The 23,316-nt window shown below is 39.5% G+C and overlaps 1 protein-coding gene and 1 long non-coding RNA gene across 2 annotated transcripts; one reads left to right on the plus strand and one right to left on the minus strand.

Moving 5' to 3' along the window:
- The first annotated feature begins 2,838 nt into the window (after nucleotides 1-2,838).
- On the plus strand, nucleotides 2,839-22,684 carry LOC122657866. Its single transcript, XR_006332379.1, has 2 exons — nucleotides 2,839-3,224; nucleotides 22,507-22,684. It is a non-coding gene; the product is annotated as an uncharacterized LOC122657866 (long non-coding RNA).
- Nucleotides 16,155-17,173, minus strand: LOC122657864 (adenosylhomocysteinase 1-like). Its single transcript, XM_043852659.1, has one exon. The coding sequence runs from the start codon at nucleotides 17,098-17,100 to the stop codon at nucleotides 16,399-16,401; it is 702 nt and encodes a 233-aa protein (XP_043708594.1). The 5' UTR covers nucleotides 17,101-17,173; the 3' UTR covers nucleotides 16,155-16,398.
- Nucleotides 22,685-23,316: the final 632 nt, after the last annotated feature.

Genomic DNA, 23,316 nt, shown 5'->3' on the forward strand with positions numbered 1-23,316 from the left:
ACATGATCCCAGTATCCAAGGCGGCTTCAAGCCCAACACGCATTGCAAGGGCCTCCCCTACAAAGACATCACTGAAGCAATCAGGCATGTGAGGAGTATATTGGAATCTGCACAAGGATGGTGCATGTTTCATTCTCCCTTAACTTAGAGATTTGTAATATGTATTTACTTGAAGGCTTCTTTGTTATTCCTTTTCTTCTCCTTAAAACTCTTAATTAAATTTTCCCCTTAAAATAAAGGTTGTAATATTCACATATTGTACCATATTTTTTAATTTGAGTCGTCTGCATGGAAGATATTCCTTGCATTGCCTTGACCCATCATCCCAATATTGAACCCTACCCATATTGGTTTAAAAAAAAAAATTGGATAGGATTCGGAGGAATCACCCACCGTAACTACAATTAAGCTTGATTCTACAAAATAATGGATCAGCCATAAATGCACAGATCTTTCTTTTCGGAGCTATTACGGGGTAAAGGGCGAGCATGAGCATGAACAGCCAAAGAAGTTTTTCCCTAAGAGACTCATGGGAAGCATTTTATTTATTGATTTTTCTTTTTGAGGGAGGGGGTGGGGGATAGGGTGCTACAACTCAGGGAAGCACATATGATAGAAGGGGTGTAATTGCCAGGCCCGGCCCGTTAGGCCCAATCGAGCCCACCCGGTTCAAGCCCGGCCCGATTACTAAATGTGTTGGGCTTAAGCCCGACACGTTTAGTAATCGGGCGGTCCCGGTGTGGGGTCCTAGCCCGTTGGGCACCCGATCGGACCAACCGATTCCAAGCCCAACCTAGACCACTCGGTTACAGCCCGACCCTTTAACTTATAAACGTCCCCTCCCCTTCGCTCCAAATTTTCTTTTTTTGTTTGTTTCTTTGTTGGTCTTTGACATTTATTGGTTAGATACACTTAATGTAGATGAGATGAGACTTTTAGTTTTTAGATCTTACTTTGTTAGATGTGCTTCTATTTGGTGTTGTGCTGCAATTTTTTTATTCCCGTCTACTTACTTTGTTAGATGTGTTTCTATTCGATGTTGTACTGCTATTATTTTTCCCTCTACTTACTTTGTTAGATGAGCTTATATTCGGTGTTGTGCTGCTATTTTAGTTGGGAGAAGCTTTATTTGAATTTGAGCTGAGGTATACCGTGACTGCCCAACGATGTGATGGTTTAAACTTAAAGTTCTGGTTGCATGTCAATTAGTAAGTCCACACCGTTTAGAGACCGATTAGAGTTAAACGGCTCATTAACCTGAATAAGGCTGCCCCGATTAAAGACCGAACACCGACCGACCGAAATAAAATCGTACCATGCCCGCCTAAGGCAAGCCCGAATGCCTAAACGGTCAGATATGGTGCAGCCTGTAAAATTGGTGAGGCCCGGCTAGGCCCGACCGAGACCAACCGAGCCCAACCGACCGAGCCCGACCGGTTGACACCCCTATGATAGATGGCAAGCTGAACTAAAATCACACCACAAAACACAACACCAAAACTTAGAGATCCTCCAACACTACCACGTGTGTAAATATGTCTTATACAGTTATATATATGCCATTCTATTTAGATAAATCATGAATTCAAATCAGGCCCAAGTTGGGCGGAGCAATTCATTCCATTTATTGTCTGCCTTAAATTTTAACAAATACTATTAAAGGTTGCTCAATTGTGATCAAGAGGTCACGGGGTCGAGTCTGGAAACAATCTCTCTGTGAAAGCATTGATAAGGTTGAATATTTTATGACCCTCCCGGATCCTACAATGACGGGAGTCTCGTGCATTGAGTACGCCCTTCTACTATCTAATCCAATAAACTGTTGTTTCTACTATGCTTAGAGTAAGAATTATCTAGTTTACATATTAGTTGTGCCATATGGAAAGCTGATGTAGCAATTTTAACCATATATCTAAGAAATTTTGTTGATTGATCAAGTGTAAAATTTCATATGGAGGGTCTTGGTGCAATGGCAAGATTGCTCCATTATGATCAAGAAATCATGGGTTCATGTTACGATTCTAGAATCTGAGAAAGGGATTCAAGAACCCCAACAGAGAAAATCTCACTATTAGAGTCAGTGAGGGACTCTAAGAAGAGGAACTGAGAGAGACAAACTAAACTAATTTCTTCATTCTTTTCATACTCCTGAATACAAGGAATTCCGGCCCTTTATGGGTAATACAACCAACCATTTGTAACAACAACCTAACTAATCACTAAACAACCTAATTAATCTAATCAACTAATCTAATCATATCCTCTAATTCCACATTCATAACAGTTCAAGTCTAGAAAAAATCTTCATGCGAAAACAGGGCTAAGACTGCTTCGTAGACCCTGCAGTGACAGGAAACTATTAATTTCAATTAAGATTTTTTTTTTAAAACAATTAAGCTGAAATATGATCTGTATATTCACAAAATTTAGCAGTATATGACCCACCACGTGGCATGAAATGTTTGTCCAGGAGTTGATAAAACCTACCAAAGTCAAAATGATTTCCAAACTTGCCAAAGGAAAGTGTATGCTCTTCTTTAATACATTAGTATGCGGTGCCTGACAAGCTTGCGGACTGCAGTAACCTTTCATGGTGGTGGTTGGCCTGACTGGTCATTATCTAATAACCCCAATAAAGCACACAAAGCCCATTAGGTAGTTGATACTGTAAGTCTGTGACCCTTTTCTTATTGAGCCCTAAACTTCCCAAAGAGAAAGAGTGGCAGAGCAAAACCAAATTATTCTCGGAAAAGGATCTTATCCCGCCGTGGCGGGAGCTGCACCTGTGCAGTATTACTAAACGACAAGAAAAATAGGAGTAAGGTAGTCATTTACTACTTCATATTACTTCTGTTGGTGACCCATTTCGTGTTCTGCAATTCTATTCACATTTTAGGATCCAATTGGTTCAGAAACACAGAATTGGGTGTAATGCCGAGGAGGGTTTGCTCTGGAACGATCGTGGAGTGCCTCTCTGCGACAGAGATGGAGATGGAGATGGACTCGGAGTCTAATCGACGAGTTCTGGCAATGCAGAAGAGGTATATCAGTTACGAGACCCTGAAGAAGGACATGATACCGTGTACAAGACCTGAGGCTTCCTACTACGACTGCCATGCCTTGAGACAGGCGAATCCCTACTCCAGAGGATGTGAAGTCATTACGCGCTGTAGAGATACTCAGGAGACGCCATGAGCCTTAAAATGGAAAATCTGTTAAATAAGGTGAGTGAGATGCTTCTGATCCTTGAATTTGATATTTGTTTTTTATTTGGTAAAAAACCTTTTCCTTGTATTCTTTATGCAATTTCAAGCTCGATCTTGGTGAAAAGTTGGGTTTTCTTACTAGAATGGTGGAGTTTTCCCCTGTTTTGCATTTATTTTTTGTGCTTCATGTAGAGGCTACTTTGTTCCATATGATTGGGCTCTTTCTGCATCTAGGTTCGGGAAACCAATTCATGGTTATTATAGTTGCTCTGATTCCAAATGGAGACTCCTTGTTAAGAATCCATCAAGAACATAGAGCAGTCACTCACCAGATGAGGCGCCTGGTGGGCATGGATTAGACTAGAATCCAACATGAATGGGCCAATGATAGGGATCCATGGAGTGGATTGATGTGTGATCTGCTCAGATTTTTGAGCTTAGTGAGTTGCCTGGCATTTTTTGGGTAGAAGAGGTTCTCATATGCATTCTAAACTTAGCTGCTGATGCAGGGTTCTTTGTATCAGGCAATTTATGTCAAGCTGTGGATTGCAGAAGGGCTTCTCTCAGCCATTAGCATTGATATAAAAATTGAGTGGAATGGGAAGAATTGGCTAAATCAGCTGTTCCTTCCGATTAATGTCAATTCCCAAAACCCATTTTGGGATCGCCACCAATGCATTTAGATCCATTTTTGCCTCCTTTAAGTCGGTAAAATATCAGAAAATCAATGGAACATAGTAGCTAGGTATACAAGACTTTTGAATATAAGTTATGGAAATGCTTGCTTCTTTTGATTTCCATTTTCTAGGGCTTTGGCTGATTCTGACCGACTCCTAATTCCTAACTGATTCTGATCCAATTCAAATCGAAATCAATGGAGGCTGATTCTGATTCCAAATTTTAAAAACCTTGGCCATTAGGCTCAATAGCACCCAAGAAATTCCCTTTGTCTAGGCTCCAGGGCTCATTTGCAGACCTAAAACCCTGGTTAGTGTCTCTGCTCTGTCTTGGGACTTCAATTTATGACTTGCCCAGCGGACTACTGAATGTGCAAGCTTTGAGAAAAGCTCAATCTGGGTCTGGGCATGCTTAGAGAAAAGTTTAATGGATGGTTTACTTGCAAAGTTTAAAGGTATAATACTCACAACAGTTGCCCAAGTGATGCATTAGGAGAAAAGCGAGCATGATGAAATGATGAATTGTGATCTTCAAAGAGCCATCGGGTTTGGCCCCTTTTATGGCCTCTATGTAGCTCCACCACTCAGGATCTAATTCTTAAGAATTAGATGGCCAAGTGGATGGGAAAGAGTGTTTTTAATAAGGGGAACAAACTGAGGTTCAGCTCTAATTGCAATATCAATCTATTGTGTTTGGACTTTGGAGTGGTAAAAAATAATCATCTACTCCTGAGATTGATGAAGTGTTTGTCTTATGACAGAAGAACATCTCATTGCAGAAGAAGCTTCAGGAGGAAGGCAGAATTAAGGACTTGTTTTCAGTCATTTCTAGCAAGGTAGTGATGGATACAGATGCAGCAGATATTCCAGGGGCACTCATCAGGAACATGAATCTCCATTTAACAAGTTTGGCATCTTATGAAGGTGGTTTTTATTGGTTTTTTTTTTTAAAATATATCAAAATGTACTCTCATGTTAAAGGAACCTCCAGTACAATAACCTTAAGCATGGAATTGTTATGGTTTTTGTTATCTCAGCAAAGACAAAATTAGTACATGTTTTCATGTTTTCATGTGTTGTTGAGCTCTTGCTTTGAAACCCATGCACACCATTAGACAAAATAATGCTTAGAAAGATTGTTGACCAATCAATATATGGAACAAAAATGCATCTAATCTTAAATCTTATCTATATATCTAAGAGTTGGAATGGCCAAACTAGTTCACCATGTAGAGAAAAATAGATCCACCCATCCAAACTTAGCTGAAGCTTGGTTACTCAGACTATAGTCTTATCACAGTGCAGTTGATTACACTCAAGAGTGCAGTTAACCAATTAATGTATATATTGAAGTGGCATTCACATTTCAGAGCAGGTAATGCACTTGGCAAGGATTTGAGACTAAAATTCCTACTGATACCAACATAATAATAACTGAGTTGGTGGTAAATACAGAATAACACACAAACTGACCTAAGCTGGACCAGTCCAGTGGATTTGAATGGCCCTGAACTGGGCAAGTTTCAGATCATCTTCTTCCCCATGTCTATGGTGACTGCTTCAGCTGAGATGAATGAATCCGAAGATCAAGGACAAACGGAAGGAATGTAAAGATTTCAAACAGTTTGGAATATTCAATAGGTTTGTGCCAAAAATTAGATTTGTATGAGCTACTTTGTGTCAAGTGTCAACCCATTTCATTTCTTGGATAGTAAAAGGAAAGTCCATGCCTTTTGTGGGGGACCCTACCAAGAAATTGAATGACTGATGCTCCTTGAGGGCTTATCAAGACTATCTTGAGAGGAAATATTAGTTATACACAACACAATGAAACCCCAAGAAGGCCTGATTGTTGTTTCTAGATTCGTCCTTGTCAATTAGTTTCTAATAAACATCTTCAAGGTCAAAAACCTATCTTCTAAAAAACCTATCTTCCAGGTCTCCAGAGAAAAATTTTCAGTTTACGAGTAGAACCAAAAAAAAAAGGTAAATATCATCCTCCTCCCCTCTAAGTATTCATAATATCAAATCCCTCCCCCAAGTTTTGAATAATGATAATGCACTCCTTACTTTTGAAAGATTCTATCAACCATACCCTAATCGTTAAGTATTTATAAATTTTTTAAAACCCCATATTACACTTAATATAATTTTATTTCAATTTTTGCCCTCTTCAACCCCAAATAAGTAAACCTTAGATAGGCAACACGAGGTACACACAATACTGACAACTTTTGTTATCTTCTTCTTTTTCCCTTATTATTATTATTTTTTGGGTTTTTTACAATTACCATCCCAAAAACTTTAATATTTATAATTACCCCCTCCAAAACTTTCAAACAACTGTTACCCTCCCCTGTTGTATACTAATCACTAAGTGACCCCCACCATTACAGACCCATAACGGAGGGGGTTAGTAGTGATACTGTGCCGTTGTCATGGATTTTCTAGGACCAAAATGCCTTTTTGGGGTGGTAATTGTAAAAAACCCCCCACCCCATCACCGTGCCTTCTCCTCCTTCTCTTTCTTCTTCCTGCTCACATTAACCGTACAAACCTCCAAGTCATCTATGGGGGGAACTCCATGCTTTTAAGAAAGGAGAGATTCCAAAAAGAAGCTAGTGAAGTGAAAACCAAATTGTCTGTTATGAAGAACGTCGTTGGTCCCTTGAGAAATCCTCCTTGACATGCTGTTTCATGCGTTGGAGACTTGGGTTTTACAAATTGTAATAGTGAAATATACCCTGATTCATATGTATTCCTATTAGGCTTCTCAATAGACAGGTAACCGGTATAATTGTGTCCATTTGCATAACTTCTACACCACAAGGAAGGAGGAGGCTGTTCAGACTCTTTTACTCCAAGTGGGTTGCTCCTACAACCAAAACCACTGCAGAGCACGGGTTTCAGCAGCAGGTTCCTTAGACTATCATCCCTTGTAGTTCCTGAACATTGCACGCTTTTGTAAATATTGTCCATGGATCCCAGTGTTGAATTCCCACCCAAGAGTTGTAAAATGGATCCACTGCAGACCTCAAGGAAGACTGAAACGCATCTCCCATCTCAAATTTTAAACCTTCATCAGATGTAAATCCTTGTTAATTGATCAGGAAAAAATGGTGGAACCGGCAGTGAATGGGACCAAATACATAGTGAATGAGACGAAGGAAGCCGGAGTACGTCAGGTGGTGATGGCGTCATCGATCGGGGTGGTTGGGGTTGCAGAGGAGGAAGAAGAAGAAGGAGAAGAAGAAGGAGAAGGAGCAGGAGAAGGGACGGTGATGAGGTGGGAGTTTTTTACAATTACCACCCCAAAAGGGCATTTTGGTCCTAGAAATTCGTGACAACGGCACAGTATCACTACTAACCCCCTACGTTACGGGTTTGTAACGGTGGGGGTCACTTAGTGATTAGCATGCAACAGGAGAGGGTAACAGTTGTTTGGAAATTTTTGGGAGGGTAATAATAAATATTAAAGTTTTTGGGATGGTAATTGTAAAAAACCCTTTTTTTTAATTTTTCAATGAAAAGAGTGGGACCCACCTTTTCTTTATTCTTCTTCTTCTCGCTCTGAAGTCTCAACCGGTCGGGACTCCCATGACCCATGCGTCATGACCACCACCCCGTCTGTGAACCCCTCCCTCCATATTCATTGCCCAACCCTGAATCCCCGCATTTTGCAAAGTGGCCAAGCATTTTCGTGGAAACCCTATCGCCGGTCATGGAAAGTGACCATGATTCCGGTGCCAGAAACAGAAGCCCTCTTGTGTGATTCGATTTCCCACTGCAAACCAAGAAATGGACGCCTTCTTGTCCAATGAAATTAATTAATATGGGGCAAATGTTAATAATATCGAAATTCCTTTCTCCTTCGACCGGCAACCGACCAAATTATAGATACAAGCGATCGACCAAGTTATAGATACAAGCGTTCCAAAGAAGAATGAATGGAACACTTTGAAAGCAAGTGGAAGAATGTTACATGCACGCATGCACGTGCATCATACACGCAAGATATAGGAGGCGTTATACTTTTGAATTTAAATATGCAGTTATTATATTTAAGTAGTAGAAATATTCAGTTATTATATTATTTAGGGGAAATTTCACGGATACCACCTCTAAGTATTCAATATGTCACAAACTTACCAAACTTGTTCAAAATGTCACAGACACCCCCTATTTTATGATTTTATTTCAACTTAGTCCACTCTGTTAGTCTCTGTAGTTAAGTAGGGATGTAAATGAATAGTTGAAATCCGTTTCCATATCTGTGTCCGTATCTGTTTAGAACTATCCGAATCCGTCCAAAAGCTAAACGGATATGGATACGGATACGGATAGGCTATAGCTATCCCAAAAGCTATATTTACATGTAAACGGATAAAATATCCGATCCGTATCCGTGTCCGTATCCGTTTAGCACTATCCGAATCCGTCCAAAAGCTAATCGGATGCAAATGCGGATATAGCACTATCCGAACCGAATCCGATCCGTTTACATCCCTACAGTTAAGTGGCTGTTAACTCTTTTTAAATGGTGAAATTACCCTTACCTGTGAACTCCCCATAATACCCTTAAGGGTAAAATCCCAAATACAAACCATTCTCTTCATGGGACCCACCATTTCTTCTTCTTCTTCGTTTCTTTCTGCTTCACCGCTGCAACCTCCGACCACCATCAATGTCAATGACTTTCATGGCAGCACCTAGACAGACCATCATAATCGATGCCCAGGCTCACATGTCTATCAACCTATAAATACACTTTACATAGCTCCATCTTCTTCTACTCATCGATTCCTCTTTTATTTTCATTCAATTTCTCTGTTCCTGTTTTGAGTTTTAGTTTCTCGAATCTCAATTCGATTGTTCCAAGCTCAAAGAAGAAGAAGAAGATCTTGGCTATCTTAACAAGACAGTAGCTCATCCACCAAAGGAGCTGCACCCCTGATTCTTCAAGGAGTGCTGAAAAGACTAATCTAATTCCAGAGGAGATTCTCAAGGAGTTCATCTCTTCCCATCCCGGTAATGCCTTTTCCATGGCGTTCAATAGTGCGCTCGCTAATGTTCATCCTGACCAAATCTACGCCCTCCACAACCAAAGGTACCCGTATTGTGCGATTTTATTTGTTGCTTTTGAATTTCTTCCAGTTTAGATCAAAAATCAAATAGATTATTAGAGATAAGAATGAAGCAATATTGAAGACCATTTTGTTTTTTCTGTTTACCTGTTCACAGCCGCCGTCCAACCACAGTCTCTTTCCCCTTCTTCTTCTTCTTATTCTTATTATTCTCCATACACCATAACCGAACCCATCTCTCCACTGAACTTCAAAATTCATCTCTATTTCCCTTACATTAACCAAATATCCATCATCATCGTTACCCACTGCCTTTCCAAAACCCCCAAAACGAAACCCATCTTCCTCACTTCATTCTTTACCCCAACTCAAAACCCCTGCCACCACTTCTTTCCCTGGTTTTTGCAAGTTAAATGATGTTAACGACCTCATTTTGTTTTTCTTAACGTTATTTGATCGGATCAATTTGCAAATTGTATGAAATCCAAACTCTAGGTCTTCCAACAGTTTCAACGGGAAAAATCAGGTGAAATTTGGGGAAATTTGGGGATTGGAGGTTATTTCTTACAATGGACTATGATGATTTTAGATTGATTTTGAGGAATTCAAGGGGTGGATGTCTGGAATTTCTTGGACACGGCAATCTATGTTGACTCTTTGGATTACGGAAACAAATTGAAGGATCGAAGGGATGGAATCGAAGAGCGGCTTTACGGAAACGAATAAACAAATCATGGACACGGCAATTTTGGTTGGGCGGGCGTCACGAGTAGTCGAGGGGGCGGGCCGTTGGAGCAGGTGGTGGGGTGGTGGTGGTCGTGCGGGAAGACGAGGATGTGGTGGTGGCGGCGGCAGTGGTGAATGGTGATGGTTTAGTACCTTAAACATAATTTGTCAAACATTGGATACCCAACATATAATTTTATCAAAAGTTAGGTACCTTAAGTGTCATTTATCCATTTTTTATTTAAATAACCAAGAGAGTAAAATTGATATTTTAACTTTGGGTGGTAACCCTGCTTAACGTGAGGGGGAAAGGTTGCCATTTTAACCAAGTTTGGTAAGTCCGTGACATATTGAATACTTAGAAGGGGTGTCTATGAAATTTTCCCTATTATTTAAGTGGTAGAAGTTGTAACTATATTAGTAGTTGGATGGAAATGGGAATCGTGGGTAATGGGTAGGAGTTGTAGATAACTACTTTGTAGTTACGGATGTTTTCCTATTTATTCTCTATTAGTAAATATGAAATCAAAGTTTTAACCCCCTTAATTTGTTTACTTGAAAGAGGCAGAGCTTCGTCGATAGACCTCATCCTATTATCTCTTAGCCAACACATCCTTCCCTACAAAATAGGTAACAAGAAGAAGGAAACCGTGTATGTACCAGACTAGTATCAGAGCAAGGGAATGGACGACAGAGTCGATCGTCTAGAAGAAGATGTTAAATCACTCAATGAGGGACAGAAGCAAATTTATCCAAAATCGATGGGAAGCAACAAATCCTCAATAAACTCTCCGAGTTTTTTGAGAAAATGGTTTCGGCAGGACCCAACATGAGTACACTTGAGTTGGAAGGAAGCTCAAGACCGGCCAGTGAATTCCCAGGTTTGAATCGTTCTCCCTCTTTGAATCATGTTCAAAGACCTACTTCTACCCAACAGTCGTTTGAACCTAAGCTGGTAAAATTGGATTTTCCCCATTACAACGGCGAGGAGGATACAACTAGCTGGACTTGTCGGGTCGATCAGTTCTTCTGGTTCCATCAGACCCCTGAAGAAGAGAAGGTGGCCTTAGCGTCCTTCCATCTCGATGGATGCTCAATTGTGGTACCAGTTGTATAAACAGAATAACGTTGACACATCCTGACAAGGAATTTGTGATGGGCTACACGTTAGGTTTGGCCCTACACAATTCCAAGATTTTTTTGATAAACTAGCAAAGCTACAACAGACAGGATCGTTACGAGAATACCAATCGAAGTTCGAGAAGACGTTGGCGAAGGTGGGATCCCTACCATCGAGTCAAAAAGTTAGCCTTTTGTTAGTGGCTTGAAGGATAACATTAAGGTTGATGTGCTTGCAAGTCGCCCTTCCACCTTATCGGAACCCATTGGTTTGGCTCGACTGTACGAGGCCCACGACCATTCACTAGAGAGAAAGAGCATACCTCTTGACATAGAACCTATTGATCAAGGTTCCACCTTACCGGTTCGCCGATTCACTTCAACGGAGATGCAAGAGAGACGTGCGAAATGACCATGTTATAATTGCAATGAACGGTTTGTGCAAGGTCACCGTTGTAAGAAATTGTTTTTGATTGAAGGGAACTATGAGGACGAAGAAGATGTCACAGCTATGGCACATCAGCTTCAAGACTTTGGCCTTGAGGACTAGGCACCTCCTTAGGAGGGAGGAATTGTTACATGCATGCATGCATGTGCATCATACACACAGGATATAGGAGGCGGTTATACTTTTGAATTTAAATATGCAGTTATTATATTTAAGTGGTAGAAATATGCGATTAATATATTATTTAAGTGATAGAAGTTGTAACTATATTAGCAGTTGGATGGAAATGGGAATCGTAGGAGTTAGGAGTTGTAGATAACTTCTTCTTTTTATTTTTTTTTATATTTTTTATATTTTTTTTTTTTTGGGAGTTGTAGATAACTACTTTGTAGTTACAGGTGTTACCCTATTTATTCTCTATTAGTAAATATGAAATCAGAGTTTTAACCCCCTTAATTTGCTTATGCGAAAGAGGCAGAGCTTCCTCGATAGAGCTCATCCTATTATCTCTCTCTCAACTTATCTCTTAGCCAACACATCCTTCCCTACAAAATAGGAAACAAGAAGAAGGAAATTGTGTATGTACCAAAGAATACGAGAGGAGAATGAAAGAAGAAAGAAGAAAGCAGTAATTTAATTTGGAAGGAAAACAAAAAATAAGGTCAGGGATTTGATCTTTATTTCTTGCCAGATTAGAATTCTTTCTCTAATCAAGTGGATCGATCTGGGTCAATTCTACAGGTGCTGCTGATGAGATTTATTATCCATTACCTGGTTTTTTTTTTTGATCAAAAAAGAGAAAAATTAGAAATGGGTGAATGGAAGGTAGGGGTGGTAGTGTACCTCTTGTAAGACAACAGAGGGAGGTGATGTATAGTTGGTCATCAGTCCGGTGATGAAAACGGCAACAAAATTCTTTTCTGGGAACTGCTCCATTGCTAGAGACATACCAAAGCCTTCAAGGGGTTCGCAGAGGGGGGTGGTGGTCGTAACGTATGGGAGTCCTGGCCGGTTGTGGCGACTGTGGAGTGAGGGGTTAGCAGAGGGGGTGGTGGTCGTGACGGATGGGTCATGGGAGTCACGGTCAAATGAGAGCAAGAAGGAGAAGGAGAATAAAGAAGGGGTGGTAGGGCATTATCATTATTTAAAACTTGGGGAAAGGATTTGATATTATGGATACTTAGAGGGGAATGAAGGGATGATATTTACCAAAAAAAAAGAGAATTCAAATTAAGTAGCTCACATGCGTTGAAGGGGGATCGTTTGTTGTAAACCACTCAATTCACATGAGATTGGGTGTTATGTGATACCTAAGCTGCTAATTTGGGGTGTTATGATTTTTTTCTTTTGATGAAAAGAAAAGATTATATAACCTAGGAAGGAGAGTACAGAGGAGTCACACAGACTAAGAACTGGGTGTTATGATTAATCATTGATTCATTTCCATTGTTAAATAAATGCAGATGTCAAAGTGCATCACTCGATGGAATTCACAGAAACCTTAATGGGATCTCAGCTTTTTATCCCATCTTCTCCCTATGGAGCGCTTGTCCAAATCCTAATTGTCGATATTCCACAACACTTTAATTCTTTGGTGGGGATCCAACACTTTAGTTTTTGCCAATTTGAGACAATTCTCAACCTTTTGGCTCCCTTCCAATCATGGTTTGAGGAATCAGAATCAGAAGGGTATTGAACTAGAATCGGCTGAGCCAAATCCTAAATCTGACTGATGCAATCCTTGGGTTCCAAAACCCTGTTTGGGTTCTCTATGGGTTCACTCAGATAACAAATAGCTTAAATTTAAGGGTTTTTGCGAAACGCTCCCCTTAAATTGCCCATTTGCACAAATACACCCTTGAAATTTTACTAATTCCAAGCCTAAGATATGTCTTGTAACACATAAAGTAAAACTCGAGTTATTCAAGATGCGAATTACATATTCATTGGAATCATAAAGATTGTTTCTCTAGTGAGCCTGTGCCACTTACAGAAGAGAAATTTTGGACTGACAAAAGGATAATACATAAGAAATCACTATGTAAGTATTATCTCGTTGCCACACTACCACATTACATCCATGTTAGTAAAGTTAAGGGCTCTCGTGACCATGGAAGGCTCTGTGTCGTTTGATCATAGTTGCAGTTACCGCCATGAATCAGTTTCTAAAACTCTATGGGACAGGATTGATTTTCTAATACGACCTCTAGACCAATTTGTTTTAAAAAATTGTGCACATAAAGTTTTCCTAAAAGATTATTAGCCTGTGATTTGTTTTGGTCAAAACTGTTTTTGAATCTCTTTAAAAATAAGGAATTTAATATAAGTTCAAGTGAGAGAATGTTAGAATTTTAATCCTATAGGAATTAATATTTTAATATTATATAGACTAACAGTAAATATCTTAAACCAGGCTAATTAGAGTTTTGGTCTAATTAGGGAGGTCATTAAGTTGTATTACAAGTCTAATGTGGACTGGCTTAGTGTAGGCCAGATAGATTCCTACTAGGATTATGATGAGAGAGGCCCTCTAGGAATTACTATATAAAGAGAGCTAAGTCCCCCCCCCTTTACCCATCACAACTAATTATTCTCAATCTCTATTGAGTAGTGCATTCTAGAAAGAGGGGGGGATATTCAGTGTTCACCTTCCTTGTGCATACGGTATTTTCATCAAGCCAGTTACTTTGGGAATAGAGGGGAAGCACCTAGATCTTTGGTCTTTATTTTTCGTTGCAATCATCGACACTATGGATGCGAAACATGGTTAGTGGTTCTATCCCTGTTTTCTGTTATTTATTTGATTGTATCTTTGAACACCCTATGGAGATCTTGGCTTTTGGAGTTTTGTTCCTATTCGGATCAAATTAATCTATCATAGACTACCATCTTTCCCATTAATTTTCTCTTTTATTAATTTACAAAATCACATGCAATTAGAGAAACATTACTAAAACATGAGTTCTCAATTCAAGCAAAATATTTCATCCATTTCAGATAAAATTTTAATGGAATGAATACCCTCCCAATCTCTTCCACTGCAATCTCCTCCCATTACTTCCATTTCAACACTAAAACACATTGATCTTGCCAAATTCAAATCAGAAATAGTGAAACTTCCAAATAACAGTTGCAGATAAATCCAAAAAGGGGGAAAGTTGTTGGTAGATATAGGGGACCCTCACCCACATGAGTAAATGGGATCTTCCCTCTCAAGAACAGTAGTAGCACTTCACCACCCAATGTATGCACATGGAATGAAGGTCCCTTACAGTAGTAGCACTTCCTCTGAATACTAAATTCACTAAGTTTGACCTTTTATAGGGTGTAGCATACTCTATGAACATGCTGAATTACTCTTGCAAATCTTTATGTTAAAAATCAAGCTGGAGCTAATAAAATTTAGGTGGTCGGCAAATTGATTCAAAATCTTTCTTATTTCCAAACTCTTTAACATCCCAAAATTGAAACCATTCATTCTCTATCTACATTATTAGCGGTGGTGATCTTTCAGTTATGGCCTTACTAAAAGACAGTGAAAGTTTAATTAATGACACCAAATTTCTCAATGGTGCATTGCTCTTTAAGTCTTTCACAAGTATAGTTAACTGACATATAACTCTTTGGTTAATGGTCTTTGTTTAGTTGAGGTTAGTATTGGATGATAGACCTGACAATGCTTCAAATAGATGATGCCTCTCCTTGATGAGGACTTTTAGTATTGTAAATTCTTCATAGACAATATAAAAATGTCTACTTTTGGTGAAGGCACGTGCTGGTCATCATGGTGGATCACTGGAATACATACGTAATGTTGAGTGAATTTGCTACAACACTGCTAATTTATTTGGATAGGTGTTGACGAAATTCTGTTGCTTCCATTGGATTACCACTTGTGATCTATTATTGCTTGTATTGTGATAGTCTTTTCTTTTATTTGTTTATTCTACCTTTGTTTGACATGTAGAATGAAATGGTTGATTGTGTTTGGTATTATCATTGAAGCATAATCTGTGGCATGGTCTCATGGTTACTTGTAAATTTCAAATTTTACTTGTTGGATCTTTAACTCAAATTGGAAGAGCACTTGGACCATGAGGATGTCTTAAGCATGTTCCAAGGGGATGATGATTCGAATTCACCAAGACGGATTTTTATCCTCTCAATTACACTGCCCGTACTTGACGTCAAGTACATCTAATAGAGGGAGGTAGACCCCATGTGGACCCCACCTCGGGCAGTGTGTTCGAGCAGGGGTTAGGATAGTCATTTCTACCTCCTCTGTTAGATGTACTTGACATCAAGTACGGGCACTGTAATTGAGAGGATAAAGATCCCACCAAGACCCTTTTTATTCAACAGTTCAAAGAAGACAATCATGAGCATCATACAATGTTTGCTTCTCTATGTTTTGAAGATGCAAAAATGAATAAAACATTTCCTATTTGTATTCTTTAAAAATTCTGTATTTCTAATCGATCCATAGACTTTTGTAATTTATAGTGTTAATAACATTTTTATAATTTATAGTAACCTATCAGTGCATCTATGTCTTTTTTTTTAATATACATTTTATATAAATTTTTAATAATTTTTAATGTCCTAACATCAGTGACTTCATATGGATTATAATATTATTGGTATTTTTGTAATTTATAGTAACCATTACAAAATGCCGTAGAAACAGGTTTTATCAAACACCTTTACTATACTAAAAGTGGTCTGGATATGTTCTTGAAACAGATTTATCAAACACCATTTTACAAATTATTCTACAAACAAAAACACCAAAATAAGTTTTTAGTTTTTGATGAAAAACGGAACAGAAACATGCGTAATATCAAACGGTACCGAAAAGTACTGAAACGCAGCTTTTCATTCTTTGAATATCATATCCATCCAAACAAACCCACAACCATCTCACCCTTATTCAAAACCCAAGGTCTTCTAGTTAACTATTCTAACAGAGACCAACTTGTTAACTATTCTAAAAGAGACCAATTCACACCCCCCCCCCCCCGGCTTTCTCCTCCCATCTCCAGCCATCACAAAACTACCTTGATAAACTAGAAATATTTAAATTAAAAATAAAAAACAAAATAATCAATGCTTTGAATCTTCGGCTCTCTCTCCAGATCTTAGTACCTGTAGTGTGGAGGCTTGTATGGACCCTCAACAGGCACACTAATGTACTCTGCTTGGTCAGGAGAAAGCTTGGTGAGATTGGCCCCGAGTTTTCCAAGGTGAAGTGCTGCGACCTTCTCATCAAGGTGCTTGGGTAGAACGTAGATCTTCTTCTCATACTTGCTAGTGTTCTTTTCCTTCCAGAGCTCAAGCTGAGCAATAACCTGGTTGGTAAACGAGCAAGACATCACAAAGCTGGGGTGGCCAGTGGCACATCCAAGGTTCATCAGACGCCCCTCAGCCAATATGATGATGCCCGATTTGGTGTCAGGGAAGACCCACCTGTCTGTTTGGGGCTTGATTGTGATCCTCTTCACGCCGGAGAATGTCTCGAGACCCAGCATGTCGATCTCATTGTCAAAGTGACCAATGTTGCAGACAATGGCATTGTTCTTCATCTTCCTCATGTGGTTGACCATGATAATGTCCTTGTTTCCAGTGGTGGTAACAAAGATGTCAGCTTCTGATAGCACATCTTCAAGGGTCAGAACCTGAATACCTTCCATCAAAGCCTGGAGGGCACAGATAGGGTCAATCTCAGTCACAATGACACGGGCACCAGCCTGCTTGAGGGCAGCAGCACAGCCCTTGCCAACATCTCCATAACCACAGACCACAGCAACCTTACCGGCAATCATAACATCGGTGGCCCTCATCAAGCCATCAGGGAGGGAGTGGCGGCATCCATAGAGGTTGTCAAACTGTCAAACAGGAAAGACAAAAGATGATTTTAGGGCAGAAAACTGAATATTTGCGTGCCACTTGCAGCAAAACACAAACAAAATTGTTGGGGAGCTCATTATATCAAAGCAAGCAAGAAATTAGTATATATTAAAATTAAAGAATTGAAGTGCAGAAAATTAAAACCCCTGACAAGTAAAAAAGATAACTCTTGTTGAATAGCATTGTAAATCAAAAGAAAAAAAAAACAGATTAGCAGATAGCCAGAACTACACATGTAGACAAGCGAGAACAATACAACTCGCTGTAGGGGGAACCCAAACTTCTAAAAATCAAGTTCTTTGCAGAGTCAAAGCTAGATCTTAGATATCCCAATTAAACTATTAATCTACTTTTGCAATTCAGCCATTCCAGCAATCGAGAGACTTCAGAAACAACTAAAAGAACAGTTAGACAACCACCACCACAAGAAGTTAAATTAAAACGCGGCACAAGAAATACATGAGATCTTCAAATCAGATCACAAGCAAGAAATTATTTTTCTTGGCAAGGTTATACAATCAACACAAAACTCCTTGTAGGTTCCCCTCCTCCAATGTATAGGAAATATTGTGGTGGAATCGAACTGCCTGCAACTTGTTAAGCTCCTTGTAGGTTCCCCTCTTCCACAACCCCCTCTGCATGTAGCTTGTATTGTGGAGGATATTCTCCACCTGGCTTCTTCCTATTTCACTTCGGTTAGTTTTAGCCATATATCCAGGGAGATTAATAACGTGGCTGACTCCCTGGCTTGGAAAGCCTTGTCCTGTGTGCGTGAGACAGTTTGGCACCCTTCCACTCACTGGTTATCTGAAGTTTGTAATTCGGATATCTCGTGCTTTTCACGCTTGCATAAATAAAATCTCTTTCTACCAAAAAAAAATGTAGGAATATGCTGTCTTGCATGGCTGACCAAGGAATTGCAAATCTCATTTAGAAAATGAGAAAACATCATCTCTCAAGAGTCATATTTGAATCAATGTCATCTCTTCTGGCACCTTTGGAACAATCAATGGATAAAGACAGCATCAAGTACAGCAAACAGTGAACAGTACAGAAGATCTCCTTTCTGATGATTTACTTACTCTCTCTCTCTCTCTCTCTCTCTCTCTCTCTCTCTCTCTCTCTCTCTCTCTCTCTCTCTCTCTCTATACTGCTATAGCCAAGGGAGTCTGCTGGCCCCAGCTCTATGTGCAATGCTGACCTTGTTAATTCACATAAAAACCAATGTCATACGGGAGCTGACCATGTAAACTACCATATGAGATTAAATTTGAGTGAAGACTAACTAATTTGGTCATGGGAGAAAGAACACTAACTGGTTGTGCGCCTAGTGTGGCTCCCATGCCTAGACACAAAAATCGCCCTACCGCCTAGAAATGGCTGCTTTTGCACCCATTGGATTTCTACCTTTTCAAGGGGGGGTAAGATGGTCATTTTTCAGGCGACAAGGCAATTTCTGTGTCTAGGCGTGGGAGCCACACTAGGCGTGCGACTGGTTAGCTTTCTCTCACCCTTTGATTATATTGAGTGAAAATAGAGCACTATTAAGTTAGGAGAGCGTTTCCCACAAGGACAGTGTAAGAAAGAATCTGCACACTATACCAATGAGGGTATGAAGAAGGGTATCATCTATATGAGTCTACATGGTCAGAATAGGAGAGAGTGTCAGTGTAAGCCTCTTTGTTTATAATGTGAGAAGTATATTGGAATCTGCACAAGGATGGTGCATGTTTCTTTCTCCCTTAACTTAAAGATTTGTAATATTTATTTACTTCAAGTCTTCTTTGTCATCCCTTTTCTTCTACTTAAAACTCTTAATAACATTTCCCCCTTAAAATAAAGGTTGTAATATTCACATATTGTACCATATTTTTATGGAGTTTTTTCCTTGCAGTGCCTTGACCCCATCATCTCAACATTGAACCTCACCCATATTTGTTTAAAAAAAAAAAAAATTGGATAGGATTCGGAGGAATCACCCACCGTAACTACAATTAAGCTTCATTCTCAAAAATAATGGATCAACTATAAATGCACAGATCTTTCTTTTCAGAGAGATTACGGGCCGTAAAGGGCGCGCGTGAGCATGAGCATGAATAGCCAAGAAGTTCTTCCCCCAGAGAGACTCATGGGAAGCATTTTATTTATTGATTTTTTTTTTTGAGGGAAGGGGTGGGGGATACAATTTTTATCCTCTTCTGTTACAGCACAGTGCTGTAGCGCATCGTGCGATGGCTGAAAAGCCATGTGCACCATATGGGGCCCGCTATGTTACATGGCCTCTGCAGTACTGTACGATGCATTACAGCACCGTGCTATAACAGGAGAGGATAACGATTCATGAATAGGGTGCTAAAACTCAAGGAAGCACATATGATAGATGGCAAGCTGAACTAAAATCACACCATAAAACACAACACCAAAACTTAGAGATCCTCCAACACTACCATGTGAATATGTCTTATAAAGTTATATATATGCCATTCTATTTAGATAAACCATGAATTCAAATCATGGCCAAGTTGGGAGGAGCAATTCATTCCATTTATTATTTGTCTTGAAGTTTAACAAATACTATTAAAGGTTGCTCCATTGTGATCAAGAGGTCACGGGGTCGAGTTTGGAAACAATCTATCTGTGAAAACATTTTGATAAGGCTGAATACTTTAGACCCTCCCGGATCCTGCAGTGGTGGAAGCCTCGGGCACTGAATACACCCTTCTACTATCTAATCCAATGTACTATTGTTTCTACTATGCTTAAAGTAAGAACTTATCTAGCTTACATGTTAGTTATGCCATATGGAAAGCTGATGTAGTAATTTTAACCATATATTTAAGAAATATCGTTGATCAATCAAGTGTTAAATTTTAGAGGAAGGGTCTTGGTGCAATGGCAAGATTGCTCCATTGTGATCAAAAGATCATGGGTTCAAGTTTAGAAACAACTTTCATGCAAAAACAGGAATAAAACTGTGTACATTATGATCCTCCCCAGACCCCTACAGTGACAAGAGGCTATTAATTTCAAGTAAGATGAAATATGATTTATGGGAGAAAGTTCTCTGTCCGGAAGTGTGGCCTATGTCAGCACTCCCATGAGTTTATCTCTTTCTTTTCCATAAGAAAAGATATATTTGCCCCCTTATTTTGAAGAGGAGAGAGATAGACACATGGAAGTGCTGACGTAGACCACATTCTCAGACAGAGAACTACTTCCCATGATTATATATTCACAAAATTTTATCGCATATGAGTATATGACCCATCACGTGGCATGAAATGTTTGTGCAGGAGATGATAAAACCTGTCAAAGACAAAATGATTTCCAAACTTGCCAAAAGGAAGTGTATGCTATACTCCATTAGTGTGCGGGGCCTGACAAGCTTGCACACTGCAGTAACCTTTCATGGTGGTGGTTGGCCTGACTGGTCCTTATCTAATAACCCCAATAAAGCACACAAAGCCCATTAGGTGGTTGATACTGTAACTCTGTGACCCTTTTCTTATTGAGCCCTAAACTTCCCAAAGAGAAAGAGTAGCAGAGCAAAACCAAATTATTCTCCATGAAGAAGAAGCTTTACTACATCATATTACTTCTGTTGGTGACCCATTTCGTGTTTTGCAATTCTGTTCAAATTTTAGGATCCAATTCGTTCAGAAACACAGAATTGGGTGTAATGCCGAGGAGGGTTTGCTCTGGAACGATCGTGGAGTGCCTCTCTGCGACAGAGATGGAGATGGAGATGGACTCGGAGTCTAATCGACGAGTTCTGGCAATGCAGAAGAGGTATATCAGTTACGAGACCCTGAAGAAGGACATGATACCATGTACAAGACCTGGGGCTTCCTACTACGACTGCCATGCCTTGAGACAGGCGAATCCCTACTCTAGAGGATGTGAAGTCATTACGCGCTGTAGAGATACTCAAGAGACTCCATGAGCCTTAAAATGGAAAATCGGTTAGATCAGGTGAGTGAGATGCTTCTGATCCTTGAATTTGATATTTGTTTTTTATTTGGTAAAAAACCTTTCCCTTGTAAAATTAGTATTTTTTATGCAATTTCAAGCTTGATCTTGGTGAAGAGTTGGGTTTTCTTACTTGAATGGTTGAGTTTTCCCCTGTTTCTCTTTCTGCATCTCGGTTCGGGAAACCAATTCATTGTTATTATAGTTGCTCTGATTCCATATGGAGACTCCTTGTTAAGAATCCATCAAGAACATAGAGCAGTCACTCACCAGATGAGGCGCCTGGTGGGCATGGATTAGACTAGAATCCGACATGAATGGGCCAATGATGGGATCCATGGAGTGGATTGATGTGTGCTATGCTCAGATTTTTGAGCTTTGTGAGTTGCCTGGCATTTTTTTGGGTAGAAGAGGTTTTCATATGCATTCTAAACGTAGCTGCTGATGCAGGGTTCTCTGTATCAGGCAATTTATGTCAAGCTGTGGATTGCAGAAGGGCTTCTCTCAGCCATTAGCATTGATATAAAAATTGAGTGGAATGGGAAGAATTGGCTAAATCAGCTGTTCATTCCGATTAATGTCAATTCCCAAAGCCCATTTTGGGATCGCCACCAATGCATTTAGATCCATTTTTGCCTCCTTTAAGTCAGTAAAATATCAGAAAATCAATGGAACATAGTAGCTAGTTCTACAAGACTTTTGAATATAAGTTATGGAAATGCTTGCTTCTTTTGATTTCCATTTTCTAGGGTTTCGGTTGATTCTGACCGACTCCTAATTCCTAACTGATTTTGATCCAATTCAAATCGAAATCAAGGGAGGCTGATTCTGATTCCAAATTTTAAAAACCTTGGCCATTAGGCTCAATAGCACCCAAGAAATTCCTTTGTCTAGGCTCCAGGGCTCATTTGCGGACCTAAAACCCTGGTTAGTGTCTCTGCTCCATCTTGGGACTTCAATTTATGACTTGCCCAGCGGACTACTGAATGTGCAAGCTTTGAGAAAAGCTCAATCTGGGTCTGGACATGCTTAAAGAAAAGTTTAATGGATGGTTTACTTACAAAGTTAAAAGGTAGAATACTCACAACAGTTGTCCAATTGATGCATTAGGAGAAAAGCGAGAATGATGAATTGTGATCTTTAAAGAGCCATCGGGTTTGGCCCCTTTTATGGTCTCTACGTAGCTCCACCACTCAGGATCTAATTCTTAAGAATTAGATGGCCAAGTGGATGGGAAAGAGTGTTTTTAATAAGGGGAACAAACTGAGGTTCAGCTCTAATTGCAATATCAATCTATTGTGTTTGGACTTTGGAGTGGTAAAAAATAATCATCTACTCCAGAGATTGATGAAGTGTTTGTCTTATGACAGAAGAACATCTCATTATGCAGAAGAAGCTTCAGGAGGAAGGCAGAATTAAGGACTTGTTTTCAACCATTTCTAGCAGGGTAGTGATGGATACAGATGCAGCAGATATTCCAGGGGCACTCATCAGGAACATGAATCACCATTTAACAAGTTTGGCATCTTTTGCAGGTGGTTTTTATTGGTTTATTTTTTTATATATCAAAATGTACTCTCATGTTAAAGGAACCTCAAGTACAATAACCTTAAGCATGGAATTGTTATGGCTTTTGTTATCTCTGCAAAGACAAAATTAGTACATGTTTTCATGGTTTCATGTGTTGTTCAGCTGTTGCTTTGAAACCCATGCACACCATTAGACAAAATAATGCTTAGAAAGATTGTTGACCAATCAATATATGGAACAAAAATGCATCTAATCTTAAATCTTATCTATGTATCTAAGAGTTGGAATGGCCAAACCAGTTCACTATGTAGAGAAAAATAGATCCACCCATCCAAACTTAGCTGAAGCTTGGTTACTCAGACTATAGTCTTGTCACAGTGCAGTTGATTACACTCAAGAGTGCAGTTAACCAATTAATGTATATATTGAAGTGGCATTCAGATTTCAGAGCAGGTAATGCACATGGCAAGGATTTGAGACTAAAATTCCATCTGATACCAACATAAAAATAACTGAGTTGGTGGTAAATACAGAATAACACACAAACTGACCTAAGCTGGACCAGTCCAGTGGATTTGAATGGCCCTGAACTGGTCTAGTTTCAGATCATCTTCTTGCCCATGTCTATGGTGACTGCTTCAGCTGAGATG

Source organism: Telopea speciosissima, chromosome 4 (assembly GCF_018873765.1).
Source record: "Telopea speciosissima isolate NSW1024214 ecotype Mountain lineage chromosome 4, Tspe_v1, whole genome shotgun sequence".
NCBI lineage: Eukaryota > Viridiplantae > Streptophyta > Magnoliopsida > Proteales > Proteaceae > Telopea > Telopea speciosissima.

Excerpts from the sequence above, each read along its gene's own strand:
- LOC122657864 (XM_043852659.1), bottom strand. The coding sequence starts at position 17,100 with ATGAGGGCCACCGATGTTATGATTGCCGGTAAGGTTGCTGTGGTCTGT.